The sequence below is a fragment of the Orbilia oligospora genome (assembly GCF_000225545.1).
Source record: "Orbilia oligospora ATCC 24927 unplaced genomic scaffold scaffold00043, whole genome shotgun sequence".
NCBI lineage: Eukaryota > Fungi > Ascomycota > Orbiliomycetes > Orbiliales > Orbiliaceae > Orbilia > Orbilia oligospora.
In genome coordinates, this window is record NW_011645600.1 from 963,188 (window position 1) to 983,177 (window position 19,990).

The following is a 19,990-nucleotide window of genomic DNA, read 5'->3' on the forward strand; positions in this document are numbered from 1 at the left end:
GCGTTTTTAGCAAGTAAGAGGTTGACAATTTTTTCGTAGCCGGCTTTTGCGACATAAGACAACGGTGTTCTTCTGTTGATGCCGCTATGGTCAATATGGGCGCCTTTTGCAAGTAGTAGCTCTGCTAACCAGACGCTTCCGTAGGCTGCGACGTATGTTAATGGCGGCTGAAATATTGAAATTTCTCCTTTCAAGTTAACATGAACCTTCCCAGTTGCTAGCAGGATTTCCACCCAATCTAATTTTCTGCGCTCTGCTGCATAAAAGATAAGAGGTTGTCTCTTGCGGACTTTGAAATCCCGCCCGTCCTTTAGCAGCCCTTTGACTCTTTCACAAAATTGATCCCTAGGCATAACAATCGTAGAACGCGTGTTTGCCTCCGATACCAAGAGTTCCTTGACTGTTCCCTCATGCCCGTTCGCCAAAGCCGCCGTTATTGGGTATGAATAACGACCAAAGCCCAGGATATCAATGTTTTCTACTCGCTTAACCTCAAATCTAACCAAGTTCGACAAACCTTGATCTGAGAAGATGTATAGAAAACTAGCTTGGAGGTGGTAGCGTCGAACATGGATCTTTTCGACGAGGTTATTGAGGAAGAGCCATATCCCGAGAGGGAAATTATTGATGAAAGCTTCTTGTAAATTTTCGTTGTTGGATGCTAAGTCGGCGTGGTAAAATACATTCTGTGCTGCATATTCGAGAAATGGGAATTTTGTCGATGCTAGCTCACGGATCTCTGAGGCTTCCCGACTAGCCGCCGATGGAAGTTTAGTATCAGATGGTGGTAGATCTTGAGACATGTCAATATTGATGTAGTTAAAACAGGATAGCTTTAATCGCTCGTGGCTTGAGGAGCCAAACTCGGACCAAAGTTCATTGAGTCCATTTTCTTTTAGAAGAAAGTCCCGTACTGATTCGTGAATAAACTGAACAGTCTGATCGGATGATTTTGTGAACTCGGCAAGGCCTTTCGAGGAATTGAGGATAAATCTCCCCATGTCTTCTTCTGTGATTTCCTCGGGGTCCCAGACACCTAATTCCTCAGGATAGTTGCCGGACAATATCGCAATGTAAAGCTCTACTGGCTTCAACGGTCGTTTGGCGTGTAATATCCATTCGATGCAAAGCAAGAGATCTCTCTTATTCTCAGTATCCTTTATCAGAATCTCTTTAAAGAGGTCACCCAACCCCACCGGTAACTCCTTAAACCTTCGACGAAGCAGGCTTGGGCGGCCTCCTCCATCGTACACTTTATTGAGAATCTGTACAACTAACACGACCCATAGGAAAATTCCGGATGATTTCTCGAGTATCTCTTCTCTAATCTCTTGGATTGTTTTGCCTTTCCCAACCAGTTCGGTTTCTAGATAGCTCACAATGTCGCGATTATGGCCTTCCTGGCCTTCCAAGACCATCTCGCACCCCTTTTTCATCGTGATATGCGGGTAGTGTCTACTAGAAAAGAAAACACGCAGCTGTATTCCCCTCGAAGTTGCGGGTGTATTTAGATCCGGGTTCGCCCCCAGATCCCACAAAAAGGTAAGCATCTCTCGAATCTGATCTTCATTGCACTCATCAAGCGCGTCTATGAAGCATACTAAGCGGCCTTGTCCCATTTGGCCCAGTGCACGGCTAAATGTATCTTGGAGCAGCCCAATATCCGATGAGTAGCTGCTGGCTAACGTCTCTGGCGACTCCAATGTGTCGAATACAGTCTGAAGTCTAGGAATCTTTTTCAAGAGTTGGTATAAGAGTGATCGATACATTCCAATGGTAGTTTTTTCGAGGCCTTCGCCTCTCGCATTAAAGAAGAAAGAAAGAAATTTCGCTTTTTTGATCGTCCTCTCGCAATGCTTCAAAGCGAATTTCATCAGTGTGGATTTTCCAGTGCCAGGCTTTCCCTTGATCCACAGGAAACCATGATGATCAGAGATTTGGTTATCATCGAGCCAGTTTTTGAACTCAGGCTTCGTGAGCAGCCACCGACATGTTTCCGCATGAGCAGTCTTGATTGTTACTTGTCGATTGTCCATTTGGTTGAACTTCAAGGCATCCATGAAAGCCTTTCGCTTCTCCATCGTTTCTCGGTCTGTAGCTGGGATCATAGCGGGAGCTTGAACGGTACCGCGTGCCGCAGGCATGGTCAACAGGAGTTCTTTTGTATAAGCTGCGGCGGTCGCTGCAGAGTACTCCTGCCATTTTTTATTCTTGTGCGAGTCGGCATAGTCGCAAATTCCCCGAATAACTAAGCATGGAAAGTTATCCATTAAACCTGCCGCCTCCATCTCAAAACACAGTATTCCTAGCTCTTGTTTAAGTCGATCTCGAGTTACCCCATGCTTCATTACTTGATTTCCTGACGCAATTGGTCCGTAGTAAATCTTCGGAGATGTTTCGTTTCGAGGATGACGACCTACTAATCTTTCTTTTTGACAAAAATCGCATGTATCCTGGGACTCTGGGTGATCGTAATCTGCTTCGTATAAAAAGTCATATTGTTGTCCCTGGTAGATATATTTCGCTCTCATTTCAGGGTTTTTATTCAACATCTCAGAAAGAAAAATTGGAATTCTGCTCTTTGAGATCTCATGATCCGCCCGCAGTTTGTTGATTGCTGTTAACAGTGCCTGTGAAGGTGTTTTCGATAGGCCTGTACGTTCAAAACGACCCCCTGCGAGAGTCTTTCCGTAGTCATACTGGATTACGCTATGACTAACAACAATATCGCCGAGCCTAATATCGATTTTTGGATCAGGTACCCCGCCTCCAACTCCCACCATCAACCAAGAACTTATCGATGTGAAAGTAGATGACATCTGGCTCGCGACTGTGGCCGCAGAAACGACACCATAGCCTCCTGAGGGTAGACAAGCAATGACAACATTGTGGTCGCCAATTTCCCCCAGCGTATAGGTGTTATAATCATTTGGGTGTCTCTGCAAGCTATTACTAGCATGGATTTGATCTAGCATGGCGATCGCAACAGCCATTTCGATAGGCAAAGCGCAAACCCATCCAACGGTATAATCATCGGATGAAAGTAATTTCGTAGGGGTTGCCGTGACGGATGACTGAGCGCTTTCGCCTTCAGCATCAATATCCCAGCATCGTTTCTGTCTTGATATACTTCCGGTGGTCGGTTCAGAAAACGGGTCGAGATCTTCGTCTTCTCGATTTCTTTTCGGCATTTTGGTCGGCCCTGTCTCCGAGATTAGCCCTAGGCGAAATTACGATCTTCAGTCGCCGCAACAGTAAGAGTTTGTTTGGGTACGCGTACGAGATAAGGAGTTTGAGATAATCTCACCTTTTTATTAGGTCGTATCAGACTAGCTAAGCGTGCAGCGCGAAATGCAATGGATAAGACGTTAAATCGTCCCTGACGGTGATGCCAATGTCGATGGAACTCTGGAGCCTTTTGTAGGTTGAAAAGGAAACCCCGGGATCCTCCACCACGTCTATTTGCAGCCTTGCGGGGCTCATCAAGGAGAAGAGTCCACTGCTCCGCCTAACTAGCTGGCATCTTGAGGACACACGTAACTTAAATTTTGATTGGTCCAATTTAAAAGCTGGCTCAGCCCCCAGCGAAAAGTATCCTCGCCTGGATAGAGAGTGACAGCTCCAACCTTGCATTTGCGTGCAGCAAAGTTCTAGTTCTTTGCAAAACCACGATTTTGTGTTGATGCTAAAATACCACATTTCTGTTTGATTTGAGCCTAGTTATGTACGAGCTGAGATGATGGTTTGGGTTTCAATTTAACGTTTCGTGATTCGAAGCCCTTGTGCTGTATCACCACTTCGACAGTTTATCGTAAAAAGAAAAAAGGGGGCATTATCTCTCCCAATTTAGTAGCCGGTTGGGATCAACCTCCAAGAAAGCAGCGTAGATAAATTTATGATCAATCAGTTTAGATTAATGTTCTGGTAGCTAATAAAATGGGTATATAAGGTAGAAGGTAAATTCTGAAGACAAATGACAAACTCCTGCTTCCAGCTGTAGTACTCTACTGATACACCAGACCAAGGAAATCCAAAACATTATATCGAGCCTATACAAAGACCTCGCTCTTTCTAATCAACCTTTCCAAAGCGGTCATATCCTCCACCCCGTCGATACAGAATCCCATTCCTTCAGGTTCCATGCTTTTGTTCATCCCTTCAGGTTCAATATCTTCCGGGTCTAAATCCTCAAATATCTTTTGCCAGAGATCGTCGACATCACTTCCGAGTTTTCGCTCAATAGTGGTACCCGTTAGATCAACCGCTAATAGATCATCTTTTCCTTCTGCGGTAGTATCGGCCGTTAAAGAAACTGGTGTTTCAGGTAGAAGAACTCCTCCCAAGGGATCTTCGTTTCCCAGATCCATATCCATTGGTCCGCCAGTAGCGTCTATTCTTTGGTTATTAGAAGCCAATAGGACCCCCTCAATAGCGCTTTCGACATCACCAATGACGTTTGATTCACCATCTAACATGCTGGTTGACATGATTGATCCCAATGGTCCCATATCTCCCAAGCTTCCGAACAAAGCTTCGAAGCTATCTTTCCCACAGGTAGCATCTTCTGTCTTTCGGGATAGATATCCTCTCAAATCATTAATGAAAGTTGAAAGACTACATAGTCTAGGGCTCATCTTTGCTGTTGAAATGAGACCTTGGTACATGTGGGCTAATTGTGATAGTCGAGATTCAATGTCTTGAGATGCAGGTGACTTAGATCCGTTAGGGCCACCGGGTGAGTTGATCATGTTTGCAGTTGAAGCCGAAGGAAATGCGAAGATTCCGAGGATGCAAACGAGAAAAGATAGTGTGAGCCAGGTTTCGAATAAGGGTGATCCATGAAGCGTGATGCCGTTTTGTTTGGCTTTTTCAAAGATTCTGAGACTTGTTTGGGCGGAGTATATACCGGCTTCGGACCATCGGCTTTCATGGGTCGCTGTTAGGTTATCGTAGTTCAAGCCGCCTTGTGTCAGAAGATTAAAATTTGAGAGGTCAGCAAAAATGGGTGATTTGTTGGTGCTGCGGGACAATGTTGATAAGAGTGAGGTTTTTGTAAGACGAAAGATAGCGCAGAAGTATAAGGCGTTGATGTGTAACGATCTTATGAGATCTGGTTGCGGTAAAGTAGTAGACAAGATCGTACTCCATCTTAGAGTTGCGGGTAAGGCAGTTATAAATGTTTTTAACTCATTTGAAAGTGGTTGTAGTAGCTCCGGGGTCGCGGATGGGCTACGGGTCGCTTGTATTATTTTCCCTAAGATAAAAGAAATATCCGAGCTCGGTGAAGTGGGCGACAAAGGCACGGCGTCATGCGGTAAGTTGCAAGTTCGAGAAGCTGTGAGTGATAAAATACGGTCAAAGTTGTAAAGAGAATTCCAGATTCCAGCGTTTATTTCCGGGGAGGCGACATCAGAGGTATAGGAGGGCTCGTTGAGGCCAAGAGTTTGCGCCATAGATATTGCCATTCCTATACATTGCCGCATTAGCAAACTATCATTTTGAGAGCCTCTATCCGGCGTTTCATACCAATTAAGCTCGACGCAGCGGCTTCACCACCGTCCAGAAATTTATATAACCCCATAAGTAATAGTACCTCTACTGAGGATACATCAGGATTTTCCACCGCCCCGGCCATATCAAAGCTAACTTGGGCTGTTTTGAAATGGGCTGACGCTCTTCCATAAGCTGCTTCCGGTGTTATCGACGAAAGTTTTCGTTGTATCGATTTAGTCGAGGTCGCGACGCATTGGTACGAGATTGCTAGTATTAATTCTGAAAGGCAATGCCTATTCACCGGATGGCTCATAAATGAAGGTGTTTTAACAAGGTTTACAAAGTGACTATCGAGAGCTGGGTCGATTATAGAAAAGGCCTAAGACTTCTTATTAGCTCCACAGCCCCCCTATATAGCTTTCAATAAAACTTACGTGTGTTCGAAATATAGAGAGAAGTATCGTCATCTCCTCGTATGTTGGCATCCGGCCTTCCAGACGGTCAGCGTGATTGCCAGATCCGCTTTTCTTGCAACATGCGCGTATGCCAACTGGTTGGGTCCCCTCTCTTTCAAGAAGAATACCTCGTAGACAATTTGCCATCTGCTCTGTAGTAGTTCGTGCATGCGGACCTACTCAATTACTAAATTAGAGAGTGTCTATGCCATTGCACGTACTGCACAGCATTGCTTACATGTTTTCTGAGGTGTTTTCCTCACTGGCGTGCTCTTCGAGCTCGAACTTTGAGGACTACCATATGTACTTCGCCCATCAGAGACAGGCGATATCGGGGATGGCAGGCCCGGTGACATTTTCACATCTTCCGGAAGCTCAAAGTTGCTGTAAGAGATATTGTCCCGTCTTTGAGGCCTCAATGCAAGTTAGTTTTCTACACTTACGTAATGACAGGGTATCTTTGAACAGGGGTCATGTTGCATGTTGACTTACAGCAACTCGGAAAAAGGATCTCGGTCAATACTCGAGCTCAAAGTCCTCTGCTTCTTTGCAGGCGGTTCAGAGGTCCTGATATCGCCCACGGCACCACTAAGCTGTGCCTGCGTTGTCGTCATGCATAGAACGCCGGATTTGATACAATTCCGACATGGTGTCTGCCCGTCGCACTAGTAGAGGCGGAGGTTTAGTTATCTGGGGGCTCAGTGATAATGACGGCATTCGCGAAATTCATGGCTTTAGAACCACGAGAAGTCGACCGTTTAACATGGGAAAAGCATACCTTTTCTTTGCGCCGCTTGCACCTCGCGCAAGCTTGTGCAACTCTGACACGCTTTTCCGGTGGTACTCGCGATTTGGTCATTGTGTCTACTGTGGTGCTTTATCGCGAGCGATTGCGATTACAGACGATGATGCATGCAGTGGTTTACTAATGGATGACAAAGATAGATCTGCTTCCTTTCCTCCGAAATGTAGTTTTCTACTAACCAAAGCTTCAAAAGAGAAGAAGAAGAGGAAATGAAGCGGGCGCAGACCTTGTTATCTATAAACTTCCAGACCAAGGACATTCCCCAGACTGCCTCGGGTATCCTATCCCCCGCCTCACTCAATTCTCCCTAATGCATAATAGCTTATACATCATTCTGACTTCGGAGCAACATCGCCAATAACCCCAATTTCAAACCCAAAACGGGCGATTTGTGGGGAAGCTAAGAGACAAGCCACTGCAACCATTGGTCAAGTACCACAGCTGGGAGCCAATAGTAAGTGAGATCTAGACGTAATGTGAAAGGGTCCAAGGAAATTCTTTTTCCAGACTAAACTAAACTTTGCAAGCTCATGTACTGTGACAGAACCAGATGGCAAAGGGATAGTTCAAAGCTGGGCTGGGCCATGTGGTTGTGGGGAACGAAAGGTATTGTGTCGGAAAATACCCAGATTGCGAGCCTGTGTTGGAGATTGTGAGGGTTTTGGTGTGCCAAGACGAGCTGGATCTGAACAGGGCATCAAGTGACTGGGTAAATTCCGTCCTGCTGACAATTACACTTCTCTCGAAGAGAGGAAAAAATAGATTCAAGCGAGATGATCTGAACGGGGGTTAGCGAGTGGAGAACGAGGGAATCGAATCATGGAGATAGTCTTAATCTCGAAATTTAATTTTTAATTTGTCTTTCATGCCATGTGTCGAGGCCTTTTTTTCTGGGGTTACCAGACTTGGTGGTACAGAATTCTGGGTATTCACCGAAACATGGGGTTGCGCACGCGCAGCAATTCAGAATTCAGGTTAACCAACTAGACTAACGTTGAGGCCGTTTTGTTTTTCGTCAGAAGTCCGAGTAGCCCGAGTGTCTTCTTGCAATTGCCGAGCAAGGAGATTGGAGGGGACTCGGACGGGTCGTTCAACCGTTACGGCAGGATTACGAATTTGAACTGGATCGGCTTCGAATACGGGAAGCACGAGTCAGTGCCTTCGGTTTCAACCTGCTCATCTTATGGTTTTACTAACGACTTACCAAGATGTTAGCGGGTTGGTAATGGGTTTAGTAGCTTGGCGGTTTGTTTTCTCCATCCAAATTGTACAATTGTTCGTAATTTCGTAGCCTTTTGCTACTGTTGGCTGTTCATTCGATTCTGTTAGTTTTTCGGAGACGAAAACATGATGCGGGCTTTAAAGCTTTAGGATTCAACGATATTGAAGTATTTCAACCAGTTTTAACACGATGATTCGGCATCTACAGTGCAGTGCAGAACATTCACTTTTAGTCCCGTATACATGCCGAGCTCTACTATGATATCTTATAATTTACCAAAAGTTTAATATTCTTTAGACTCGAGGCTAGACATTAATTTAGCATCCTTCATCGAACGAACTTTGAATTCATGAAAATACCTTCCCGCCTAGTGCATCTCCAATGATTCATTTCGTGTCCAAGGTTCAGTCTCGAGGCCAGTATATTCCGAATTTTTGCCTTGGGGCCCCCAGCATCTGAGCTCTCTTAAGATCTTGGTCGGGGACATAGAGTAACAAACCTCCATAGTGCCTAGCTCTTGAAATCTGGAGTAGGCTAAACCTATTTCGGTTCTTGGGGATTTCCCGCCCAATAGCTGCTTTCCCAGGCTAGCTGTTAGTTTTGATACATCTCAGCATCTAACATGTCTCGTAGCTAGTTCCTTCTACTACTCCAGATTGCAGTCCGGATTAACCCTGGCCACAAGGCGACACCGGCCACACAGAAACTAGTGGGAAACCCTTGGCCGCCACATAAATCCTCAGGAAAACGTTTTGAGCGCTAGATTTTTCTCCGAAATTCTAATCGAATACTCACTAGCTCGCCGGGAATATAAGCAGGATTTTTAGGTAAAATGATTTTTCATCGATTCGTGGTATTAACCTACCAGAAATATGATCGTTCCTAGGATATTTAGCCAATCTGTCGGTCTCCGTGACATGCATGCTTACTAGATCGGTTCTAAGACACACAGCTCAGGCAACAAGGGCTTGCGATTCCGTGAACTCGACAAAAGATCCTTTTGCTTTTAGTTTTGGCTATGCGCCACTATTCATCCTCGGGTTCTTAGAAAGGTATCTTGTTTAGGTGGCAACCACTTTTTGTGCGAACCGGCTGGCAGGAATAATTCGCACCTTTTAAGTTTTAATCAAACCAATCAGTTGGCAGTCTTTAAAGGATCCAATTCTATCCTCCATACGCTATTGGGCCTCCAATTGGCCGTGTCGTACATTAGTTTCCCATTTGCTTCGGGATGTGTTTTTTCTCAACTTCATGAATGCATATTTCTAAACCTAGTGCAAGGCATTCCGAAACCTGACTGCTTCACATTAGCTTCATCATTGGGGAATATAAGTAACACAAAGATCCACGGAGTAACTCTTAGTTGTAAATATCTAGGTAGTTTTGTAATTAAGTAAGAAATTGATTGTATACAGTGACTTTATGATTAATATGTTGTTAGAAGTAAGAGGTAAAATACTTCTTGTAACTTCTTGCCTACAAAAATATCCTATGATATTTGAAAATGCAACTTTTGAGGCATCATCATGATTCCCTCCGCCCAGAATGTAGTCGGGCTGTTGCCGATTCGACAAAAGATTGTGTCCTCGTGACTGAGGCGGAACAAAGGGCCTGTCGATCCGTGGAGACTAGTACTAGATCCGTGGGTGGATCTCACTGACCAAAAGAAGTAAATACAACCACCGTATGCATAGCCAGCCTGGTTACACAAGCACGTGGATTGTGCTTACCAGATAATAACTTCAATGCACTAGTACTCTAGATACTCTAGATACTTTAAATTAAATAACGTCCTAAATTACAGAAATAGAGGTCTCATCACATGTATATATTCATCAAGCTCTCGGATTTATTCTTGACTTATGCAATATTTCGTCCATCCCTTGAATAATCCCCTAGATTTGTTTTTCAATCGATTCAATAAAGATGATTTAAAGAGCTCTTTATAGCCTAGTGCCTACCAGACTATACATATTATTCTTCACTGCGCTGAGAAATAGAACCCGTTGAGGTATCTCTTGTCTCGTCGCCAGACTCCTCAACTGTGACAAAGGTATCTCTAGACAGAAATAGAGGATAATCCTAATATTCCGATAATCTGCGCTTCTATAAATGGTCCTAGATACGAATTAAAAGAAATCTTGACTTAGTTCTACCAAATGTGCCACTTGATAAACCGGGCTTCAAACTCTTCACGGAAAAGGATAACTCTTTTGATATCTACAACTTGTACTATGGTATATAGGGCACACATAGCGTTTGTAACAGAAAGCCTTACATAATTACACGGGAAGCCACAGACCCTTGAGTTCCCAGTAAAGTTCATCAGCTGTCCAAAATATACCAGAAACTGCCTTTAGATATGTTTTCAGCATAGTTATCACATCCTCGTACCCCGCTACAACGAAAGCTTCCAATTCAGATGCGTTAGAGAGGTCATAGTCCTTTAATGTCTTAACGTATAGTTGGATATCATCGTCAGGCGCGGTCAAGTCAGGCGCCTTTTTGATGACATTTTCCAAGGTTTCCATTAATTTTCTGAGAGTTCTCACGCGTAAATCGAACGCATCGAAATCCAATGTTATGGTCCCACTATCAGGAAGCGGGGCTGAGAAAAGAAAGCTGACCAATCGCCCAGCACTGGCCTCAGGGTTGTCGAGTCCACCGTTTGCGGCGAGGTGATTGGACAAACTATTAATGAAAGTCCAAATATCGGTTGGCTTAGATTTGTACGGATCTGGAGTTGTATAGAACCCATCTGGAACTTGGATGCTAATTGTAGAGAACGTCATAAATTTCTTCTGAATATCCTCAAGTAAATCTTCGAGGACGCCGAGGTCGGCTTGGCCGTATTCTACATCCGGATCGGCGAGCTCTTCTCTCGCTAGGTCGATTCCGTACTGTAGACCCCAAAGCTTTGTTGAAACAGTTTTTCGTACGCCGGTTGGGGAGTTCGCGCCAGATGGGAGTTCGATTGGATAAACGCTGGTGGTGAGCTTTTCGAGGTTGGATATCTCTGTACGTAAAGGGCCTATGGTACTTGCACTGCTATACTTGAGGCCGTCTTTAAAATCCTGAAACGATATTGTGACTATGTCGGCTCGCCTATATATCATTCCAATATTGATGGCATATGGGGGTACAAGGTTAATCCAGACTATGTCTATATATATCATGAAGATATTTTGTACTCACACTAGAGGTGCTGCGATACACGCTGCGATAGTAAGCCATTGGCTCAAAGTCTGGGGTCTCAAACCGGATTTCATTTCAGTAAATATTTTTTGACTAGTTTCGCTAGAGCCAAGTAACGTTTCGACTGTGTTATTGATACCCGGATACCCTATATATAGCTATACCCGCGATCTCGATCTCTTCACGCCGTGCTGAATAGTAGCTAGACAAAGTACTTATGATATGGTGCGTTTCCAAATAATTAAAAACTATTTCTAAATTTGATCCATGCCCTGTGGGCACGTTTCTGGTCCTTAAACTATGCTATGAGACTAAAAGAGCTTGACTCGAGGGAATCCGCGCATGAGGCGGTTCGCATTTAAATATTTCTTTTGCGAACGGTCCAAAAAAATCACCTCAAAGCTGCATTCATATTTATATTATCGATTGTATTTGTATTTTTAGATCAATAGCAGGCACTCAAGGGAACATTAAGTTTTGGGCATCGCACGAGACGGCTTGGACGTTTAGATTGTGAGACGACTCGAGTTTAACCTCAGGACCCTTCTAACTGAGTGAGCTCGAGGTGAACATTTAGATATAAAGCGATGTTGCATTTTGTGCGTTGTGCTCTTCTGAATCCGGTTAGGTAATACAAGCTTTGACCGACCCCTCAGCCGCATTCGACTCAATCCTGCAGGCCTGTGAAGCGCCGGACTATATGTGCCATACTATGTCAATGTCCGGATGTTTAATTATGATCGAGACATCACGGAGAGTTATTGGTGAAATCACAGTTTTCAAATGGCTTTAAGGTCATAACTATTAGCTATTGTTAGGCGGTCATTATTTCGTGGCTTGACGTATTTACCAACAGTCACACGTATGCATGATCATGCAGGTGTCAGCGAGCTCCAGCTATTGTGTGCCCGCTCGTTGCATGTCTCATTGAACGAGAAGGCAAGAATAAACGTCCAACGTGACCATCTCCTATTCCAACGCCTTGGGAACAATGCTTTGGCCTTGCAAAGGCTTGCATTTGTTCTGCAAAAGCATGGCACAGCCAGGACCGAATATGCATACCGAGTTCAACCCATGTCTCTCCATTGTCAAGTTGCTTGAAACTCGGATTCAGGCTATTGTATCCTATATCGCGCTTTATAATTTATAATTAATGTGAAAATGTGAAATTTCGTGATACTTAAGTTGGAGGAGGAAATAGAATTAAAAGCGCACGAAAAGCCGCACGAAAAGCTTCACATGTTAGCATTTTGATTTTGAGAGCTCAAATTACATACCAACCAACATCGGTGCCTGATACCCCTGAAACTTGGAGTCGATTTGGTCACTTTTGGATCGGATAAAATTGTATACTTCAATAAAAACCTGGCTCGTTCACCGTATACCAAGGTAACGCACAAACTCGACCGTCCGTGCTCAGACGACGATGAAACTTTCTACGGTGTGCGGGGTTTGCAGGACAAAGACTTGGCCGGCTAGACCAAAGTTCGCCAATATCGCGAAATTTTTAACCCGAAGCCATGAATCATGAGATCAAGAGCCATAACATTGCCCTGTTGCACGTTGTTGAGATAAAGATAATTATAAAGAGCAATCCGCTCCATGGATCCAGATATTGAGATCAGTCTAAATCTTATTTTTCTCGAGATTCGACCCCCAAGATCCACTTTTACCTAAACATTTTAAATTTTGCCCACTCTTGTTTCTTTGTACGGACTTGTGGAGCAAACTGCAGCCGCGGACGAGCTCGCACACAAGTAGCCAACCAACATTCGGATTTGGTCACGCCAAGGTTCCACTTCGAGCGTCTACGGGCCATCTTATAAATATCGACAGCGGACGAAGCCGCAAGCCAAGTTCGCGATACTCGATCGTTCTAAGGCTCTGACACGCAGATTCTAAAATTATCCTATATGACCTGCCCTTAATACGCCCGCCTCTGCATCGCACTAAGCTCCACCGCACACAGAAGAGCGGCAAAAGCTTGATATTTTGCGTGCCGTCCATTGTGGTTTCTATTCTAGTCGTCATCCACACACCATTTGCTGCATACACCGCACTCCACTCGCACATTCGCACCCACCATCACGAATAACTTAATACCTTTACGATATGAACGTATCCTATTGAGTATCTAATCGGATTAGAGACAAACCGAATGTAGACGGGCTTTACACTCCTTGCGCAATCCCTTCCCGGATTACAAACTTATTCAGAAAACCCTGGCCAATAGCTCAGAGCCTGGCGCTTATGCTCTCAACCTTATTCGATCAGTCTGAACACAATAGCTCACACTAAAGATCCCGCACCTCCAATCCATTCGCTAAGAGAATCTACGAGATCCAATAGCTCACTCGTACGACAGGGTTTAGCAGTTAAAGAATCCCTTGTCGGCCATATCCATTCTTTCCCTCCCAGGAAAACATTGCGGGCTGAGAAGGAGGAGGCTCTCCGTGCTTGCAGATTTTCTACAGCTTACAGGCTGGGGGGGCTTGGAGAGTAAAAAGCTTGCATAAACCATTGAAGGCAGGTTTGCGAATTGAGAGACAACGGTATTCGGCTACGTTATCCTAGCCGTCGCCTTTGCATCCACATCAACTCTCGTCTTGCATAAGCTAAGCTGCAAGGACGCAAGCACTACTGCAGCCCCAGTCGAACAAGGGGCCTTTGACTGCATTCTGATTGGAACTTTTTTCATTCAAAGTTCGATTCCCTCTGCAGATCTAAACGAGGAGGAGAAAGGGACAATAGTGGCTGCGCGAGGGGCCCGGGTGTGGAGGCATTTGTTTTTTTGTCAAGAAAACTGATAAACCTTTAAAGAGGCACGAGAAAAATGTCGGCCTCATCTTCTTCTCCATCTTCGCGGTTCTTCGCTGACCAGTTCACTTTCGCATACCCTTTACCTCAGAGCGGGTACTATTTCTTCCCCGCATCTACTGGGCATCTGCAAGTAATACCACCCGCAGTCACAGCATTCAACTCTAGATCTGCGGTCGTAATTCCCGAGTCAGGCCCGGTAATAGGAAAAGCGGTGAACATGAATTTGGTACGGTCGCTCGTCAGTTCGAAGAGAGGGTCCCAGGGCAATAGTGCAAGGGACTTGCAGATATCTCACCCTCAGAGTATCAGCCAGCAGGTACGTACGCGCGCTGTTAATATCTTGGCTTTAAGCTTTCTGTTGCCTCAATTATATGTGCTTCGAAATTCATCGTCATGAACCCCAACTGTTTGAAACCTTAAACGACTGCATGCAGCAACTTCATGTCCTCCTTGCCTGCGGGCTGCATGTCGCCTTCCATCCTTTCGAAAAGCTCATGGCAAAATATCCCTGTTCTGCCTTGTGTTGCCATGCATAGCCCGTCTTATCCCGATATCGATATATTCGGGCTGGATTAATTTGGCCATGGCAAACGTTTTGGTCCATGGATTTTACTGTGCCTATCTTCAATATCAGACGAAACTAACATTTCTATCCTCGTAGCTTTCGGTAGATACATCGCGCCCGACTCTTCAGGGTGCTAACCGGAGCTCGCTGATCCAGCAGCAATCCCCTGGTATCCAAGGATTCCATGACTTCTCTCGTCAAGCGCAGAGGCAGTCTCAATCATATTTCCCGCCTCAGGGTCAACAGTTCTATCCGACACCGCAACCAAATGGCTTTGCTTTCCCTGGATCGGTCGGAAGTCCTACGGGTGGCCCGACCTCACCGGCCTTTATGGCCGGGTCTCCAGGGTTTGGGCAGTTTCCTGTCTCTCCAGTTGATTATCCGACTCCTGGAGCGACTCCATTGTCGACCCCTCGATATGTCCTTCCATCTGTAGTAGCATCCCAAATGGAGATGGAATATGCGCCATTCGTGCGTCAGCAGCAGCAGCAGCAGCAACCACCACCACCACCACCGCCACCACCAGCAGGCCCACCCCCAGGCCAGCCTGACTTTTCATTGTCAGATCGGGAATGGCAGGAGGCCCTCCAAGCACAAAGAGAGTATGAGCAGCGGATGGAACAACAGCAGAGAGAACAGCAGATAAGGGAGCAGCAGATGAGAGAACAGCATATGCTAGAGCAGCAAAGGATGCAACAGGGGACACACAGGAACTCATTTGGCGATACAGATGATTTTGACGAGAGGAGCTTCTACGACGTCTCTTCTACTCGAAGAAATACACAAGTTAGTGTATTCTCCAACAATACGGTGCTTCTACCGACAAAGTCATTTGGCGAATCTCTGTTGCAAAAACAACAGGAAGCTCGGAAACTTAGCATGCCAGTGCCTCCGAAAAAATTGTCGCCAGAGGAAGAGTTTTATAGCAGCGTGAACTCGAACTGCTCGACTACAAGACTTGGTGTAGCTCAATTTACCCCGGATAGCGACACCCCGTTGTCTCCGGAATCAAAAATGCAGGAGCCCCCAAAGCCCAGATCATTTTCAGTAGATGCTCTATCGACAAACTCCTACCCTGTTCCAACACCCATATCTGAATCACGAAAACCAAAGGACCCAACTCCATTTTCAGTGATCACGGGACGATTCCCCAACTGGTTCATCGATGGAACTCCCTTGCCTGCAAATGAGGAGGACGATAGTAGCCATGGCCCATTGGCGAAGAGGAGACGCACATTGAGCGAAGCTGAGAGAGAGTCTGAACAATTCTGGGGCATTTTTTACAATGGTAGTGGACAGTGGTCGCGGATGTGGTACCGGTTTCTGGATGGTATCTACGACTACTATTTGCGCACTAAATGCCCAGGCAAAGGAGGACTGGATCCCCAAACTCTGGGTCAGATGTGGGAAGAGATGGGATATAATGTGGAGGAGAATCTTTGTAAGCATACATCCTACTTCAACGGTTGATCGTAAATTCGAACATCTAACTAATGGTATCTTTCGCACAGATGAATCTCAAATTCAACTTGCCCAATCTTTGTTCCACCCAGATCCGGAAGACTTCATCTCCAGCTTACTCACAAACTATTTTTCTTTGCTCAACCTTTCACATCTTCTGGAACAGCCACCAATTCAACCACCCCCATCTTTCCTCCCCAAATGTGTCAATCCAACCCCGCCTGTTCCGATCCCACTCCTCACTCGCGATGGTTTCCATCGCTATTTCATTCATCAAACACTCCTTGACCCCACCATTATGTTCGAACGCTTCAACAAGCTTCTCAAAGACCGACCGACCGGCATAGTAGATCCAGAAACTAGCCTTCTTTTCGTAAGGCGGGAAACGGGAGGGCCGATAATTCCCCGAAAAAGTTTCCCACATGCGGAAGACGGCACGATCGAAGAAGTTGAGGAGAAAGTGAGAGGCTGGATGAGGAGTTGGGTCAAAAACGAGGTCGAGGGTTGGGTGGGCGGCAATGACGCCCCTCCGCCACCACAACAGATGCAACCGCATGATATGTTCTAGTAGGGTTCGCGCCCCGAAGAGTCACGGAGACAATGCATTTATGCAACGAATATGGATTTGTTCTATGGAAGATTTTTGAGTTGGATAAGGGTACCCTTTACCCGCTAGGCTGGTTTACGAGACACTAACAAAAAAAACGAAAATGTTGAAAAATTAATTGAAGCGGCTGTCGTTCACTATCAGCGAAAATTTAAAAGGTGTTTCTCTGCGCAAGCTGGACTAGGGAGTTTATGAGTTATTGATTGTGTTATTTTCTGTGAAACTTTCATTTCTCTCGTTCATGAATATTGTTGATATTTTATTCTTCATGTCGGCATACTTGCACCGTCATTATACATAACCATAATTTCGATTCTTTGTATCTATTTTATCAATATATCCTTGTCAAAAACACGTTTATATTCTGAGAATCACGTAGGCCTGAACTGTTTGTGCACTAGAGACATAAGTACGTCTTACGTCGAGTAGCTATAGCCATTTTCTTCCTTCAAATGGCCTTGGTTGTTCGGATACCATACGGCCATGCACGAAGGCAGTTTCACAGGGCCGCATATATACGCAAGGATACATTGTTGCAAACTATTGAGCACCTTTAGCTCTCGAAATCAACTATATACGACGTCTAATCGTATAATTTAATAGTGCAGGTTTAAACTGGTAAAAAATATTGATAACCCTACCCGTATGCCCATTATATTCACTCTTCGATTGAACCCTTCAGTTAAGTAGTCCTAAGCATATAAACGCCCCTCCCTTGAGATTGCTTGACAGGATCCGTTGAAACAATGGAGCATATAACAGGCCGAAAGCCAACTCCACAAACCTACACCGCGTGCCGGCGTTTGAATCCCCCCTTTGCCTTCTCGAATCTATCATTAAGCATCATTACCCAGGTCGGATGCACTCGCTGATTTTCCTCCAGCCTCCGCCTCATCTCGTCTGAAGTCTTAGGAAAGGTCACATGCGAATACCAACTCCACCCAATCGCCATCACCATAACCACCAGAGTCATCGGGATGGCAAACATCCACAGAATATTAAACAGAGGGCTGGTTTTAACTTCAACAATCTCTTGTGCATCTTTGTCTTCGGCGACAACAACCGCGGAGAGGAAAAGTTGGCTCCCGAGGATTGAGGCCACGGCCATAGTGGGAAGAAAGATGACCGTTATCGAAGCAAGTATTTTCATTGCACTGGCATCTTGGCGCATTACCATACTCTCATGTCGCATCATCATCGAGTCTTGTTGGGATACTAGATTGAAACATAGTGCGATTGTGTTTTCTACTCGTTGTTGAATACTAGAAAGACGAAGCGATGTTGAAGTAAAGAGAGAACGGCGGTGAGATAAAGAGTCTGGAAGTTGAATAGAAGCCGTCGAAGTAGTAGTAGCCTTGATAGCATCTACGACGAGGAGGCAAGAAGCAACAGCCTCGTTAAGGTAAATAATGTGTTTGAGACAGTTATGAAGCCCGATGAAGTCAACATGTTTCTCGAGGGCTGGGAAACCGGCTTTTGCGACTTGTAAAATGCTCTACTAACGTTACCATTGTCAGCAATATTAACAGCGGTATGAATATGTATATATGTATTAAAACGCCTACCGTTTCTATCGGTCTAAAAACATCCGCCATCTTCCACGAAGTCGCATCGACCTCCGAGAATAGTCCATCCATCACAAGATCAAATAAGGCATATGGCTCTTCGGTCACCGCAGCCCATGACTTACTTGTAATCCACATCTCAAGTCTTCGCTTCACATATGGCGTGGCCCCAAAGCATACGAGCGTAACAGCTCCATCAGGTTCCGTTCTGAGGACAAACCCAGATCTCAACCAACTATAATCTGCCTGAGGAAGCTCAACCACCATTTGGCCATCAAAGTTTCCTACAGCCTCGCCCCGTGTGAAAAGGGAAGAGATAGGAACCTTATTTCTAATCTCTGGGTAGTTTCCTGAGCGGTCTATTGATAAGTTTTTGCACAAGAAGTGGAACCAGCTGAAATTAACGCCACTTCCACGCCTCTCGGAGCCAAAGCTGTGGCAAACGTTTTGTGAGCACTCAGATATAAACTTGTGGGGGATATCCAGGGCGCTGAAGATTGGGATGCAGATCGGAGCATTACGCCATATGTCCAAAGGCGCAAATCTGAGTTAGTAGGGATGAGTATCACGTTTTATGCAAGCAAAGTTGCAAATTGCACTTTTGATCATTGGGGATGTGTGAAGACATACATAATTCTAATCTGATAAGACCCGAGCCCATGCGTAATCTTCGTAAAATCCGTGATATTCCCACGCCAAACCCCGCTAGGAGATTCTGATCCAATTATGAGGACCTGAATGATTTTTTAAATGGGATGGCATGCGACTTACTATTGGATTTTTCCCATATTTCGACTGATTGGCCAAAAGGTTTTAAGAATTGAAGGTTTTCCCAAGGGTCGGATTGCTGTCCCTGAAACTCATCATAGGACTCCTTCACAGGCGTCCAGGACATTCTGAGAAATCAAAAAAAAAAAAAAAGAATTATTGATCTTGTTTGGCTTCTCACCGTAACGCAAAAATAAAATAAAAAATGCAATAAAGTGCCCGCGCGGCAATTTCATGTGTGAGCTTTTCTTGAACAGCTTATCAAGCAAGAGAGAATTAAGATCGAAGCCAAGTGGAAGGCTCTGAAAGAAAAGGCACGCTTAACTGTAATCAAGCCCACCAGAAGAACTTCTGTCTTCCACGAACTCAGAATGCAAATACACTGTATCTTTTGTATTGTCAACTTTATGCAGGATCCAAACGGATATACCGGGATGCATCATCGCCACCACCATTTGCAATATATTTGCCTTATAGGTCTTTAAGCCAAAAGTGTAATTTTGAGCCGCATGTGCATGTGTGTACATCCTGCAGCTGAATAACAAACTAATTGCACAAACTCCATGAATCCAGATCTGCAACAATGAATCATGAGATACGGTAATAGCTAGAATCCAAATATGTTTTGCATCGAGAACTTTAATCACATTAATCGTGATCATGATTACTTTGAAGGTTTCTAAACCTATAAGTAGCCTAAATAACTTAGGCTACTGCTTTGTAGTAGCATTAATTCTGGTTTCCAAGAGAATACAGCAAGACAAGATATGTCATGATAAAAATTCACATTGTGGATACTTCAATCTCGATAAATTAGACATAGGCACTTTGAGGAGGATCTTTCTCCTTTTAATCTCGAATTCTCACCCTTACAAGTTGCAGGTGGTGGTGGTATAATAGCGACCTATAAACTAGGATGGAGCGGGGTAGCCTTTTTTCGTATCTGCTGCGCTGGTACAGTACATGTACACTCGCGTACCAAGAATCCGGATTCCAACAATTTTTTGTGTAACATCAACAGCTTGCGGTCTGGT

The 19,990-nt window shown here is 44.8% G+C and overlaps 4 protein-coding genes across 4 annotated transcripts; 1 reads left to right on the plus strand and 3 right to left on the minus strand.

Moving 5' to 3' along the window:
* Positions 1-4,049: 4,049 nt before the first annotated feature.
* On the minus strand, positions 4,050-6,807 carry AOL_s00043g297 (uncharacterized protein; the record flags this gene model as incomplete). The annotated part of the gene is made up of 6 exons (XM_011120783.1): positions 4,050-5,467; positions 5,527-5,872; positions 5,928-6,124; positions 6,187-6,353; positions 6,441-6,613; positions 6,727-6,807. 6 exons carry the CDS (start codon positions 6,805-6,807, stop codon positions 4,050-4,052), a joined length of 2,382 nt encoding a protein of 793 aa, XP_011119085.1.
* Positions 6,808-10,257: 3,450 nt separating this feature from the next.
* Positions 10,258-11,244, minus strand: AOL_s00043g298 (uncharacterized protein; the record flags this gene model as incomplete). Its single annotated transcript, XM_011120784.1, has 2 exons — positions 10,258-11,080; positions 11,171-11,244. The coding sequence occupies 2 exons, from the start codon at positions 11,242-11,244 to the stop codon at positions 10,258-10,260; spliced, it is 897 nt and encodes a 298-aa protein (XP_011119086.1).
* Positions 11,245-14,003: 2,759 nt separating this feature from the next.
* On the plus strand, positions 14,004-16,584 carry AOL_s00043g299 (uncharacterized protein; the record flags this gene model as incomplete). Its single annotated transcript, XM_011120785.1, has 3 exons — positions 14,004-14,306; positions 14,652-15,996; positions 16,067-16,584. 3 exons carry the CDS (start codon positions 14,004-14,006, stop codon positions 16,582-16,584), a joined length of 2,166 nt encoding a protein of 721 aa, XP_011119087.1.
* An 823-nt stretch (positions 16,585-17,407) lies between these two features.
* On the minus strand, positions 17,408-19,083 carry AOL_s00043g300 (uncharacterized protein; the record flags this gene model as incomplete). Its single annotated transcript, XM_011120786.1, has 4 exons — positions 17,408-18,118; positions 18,189-18,732; positions 18,819-18,903; positions 18,960-19,083. The coding sequence occupies 4 exons, from the start codon at positions 19,081-19,083 to the stop codon at positions 17,408-17,410; spliced, it is 1,464 nt and encodes a 487-aa protein (XP_011119088.1).
* Positions 19,084-19,990: the final 907 nt, after the last annotated feature.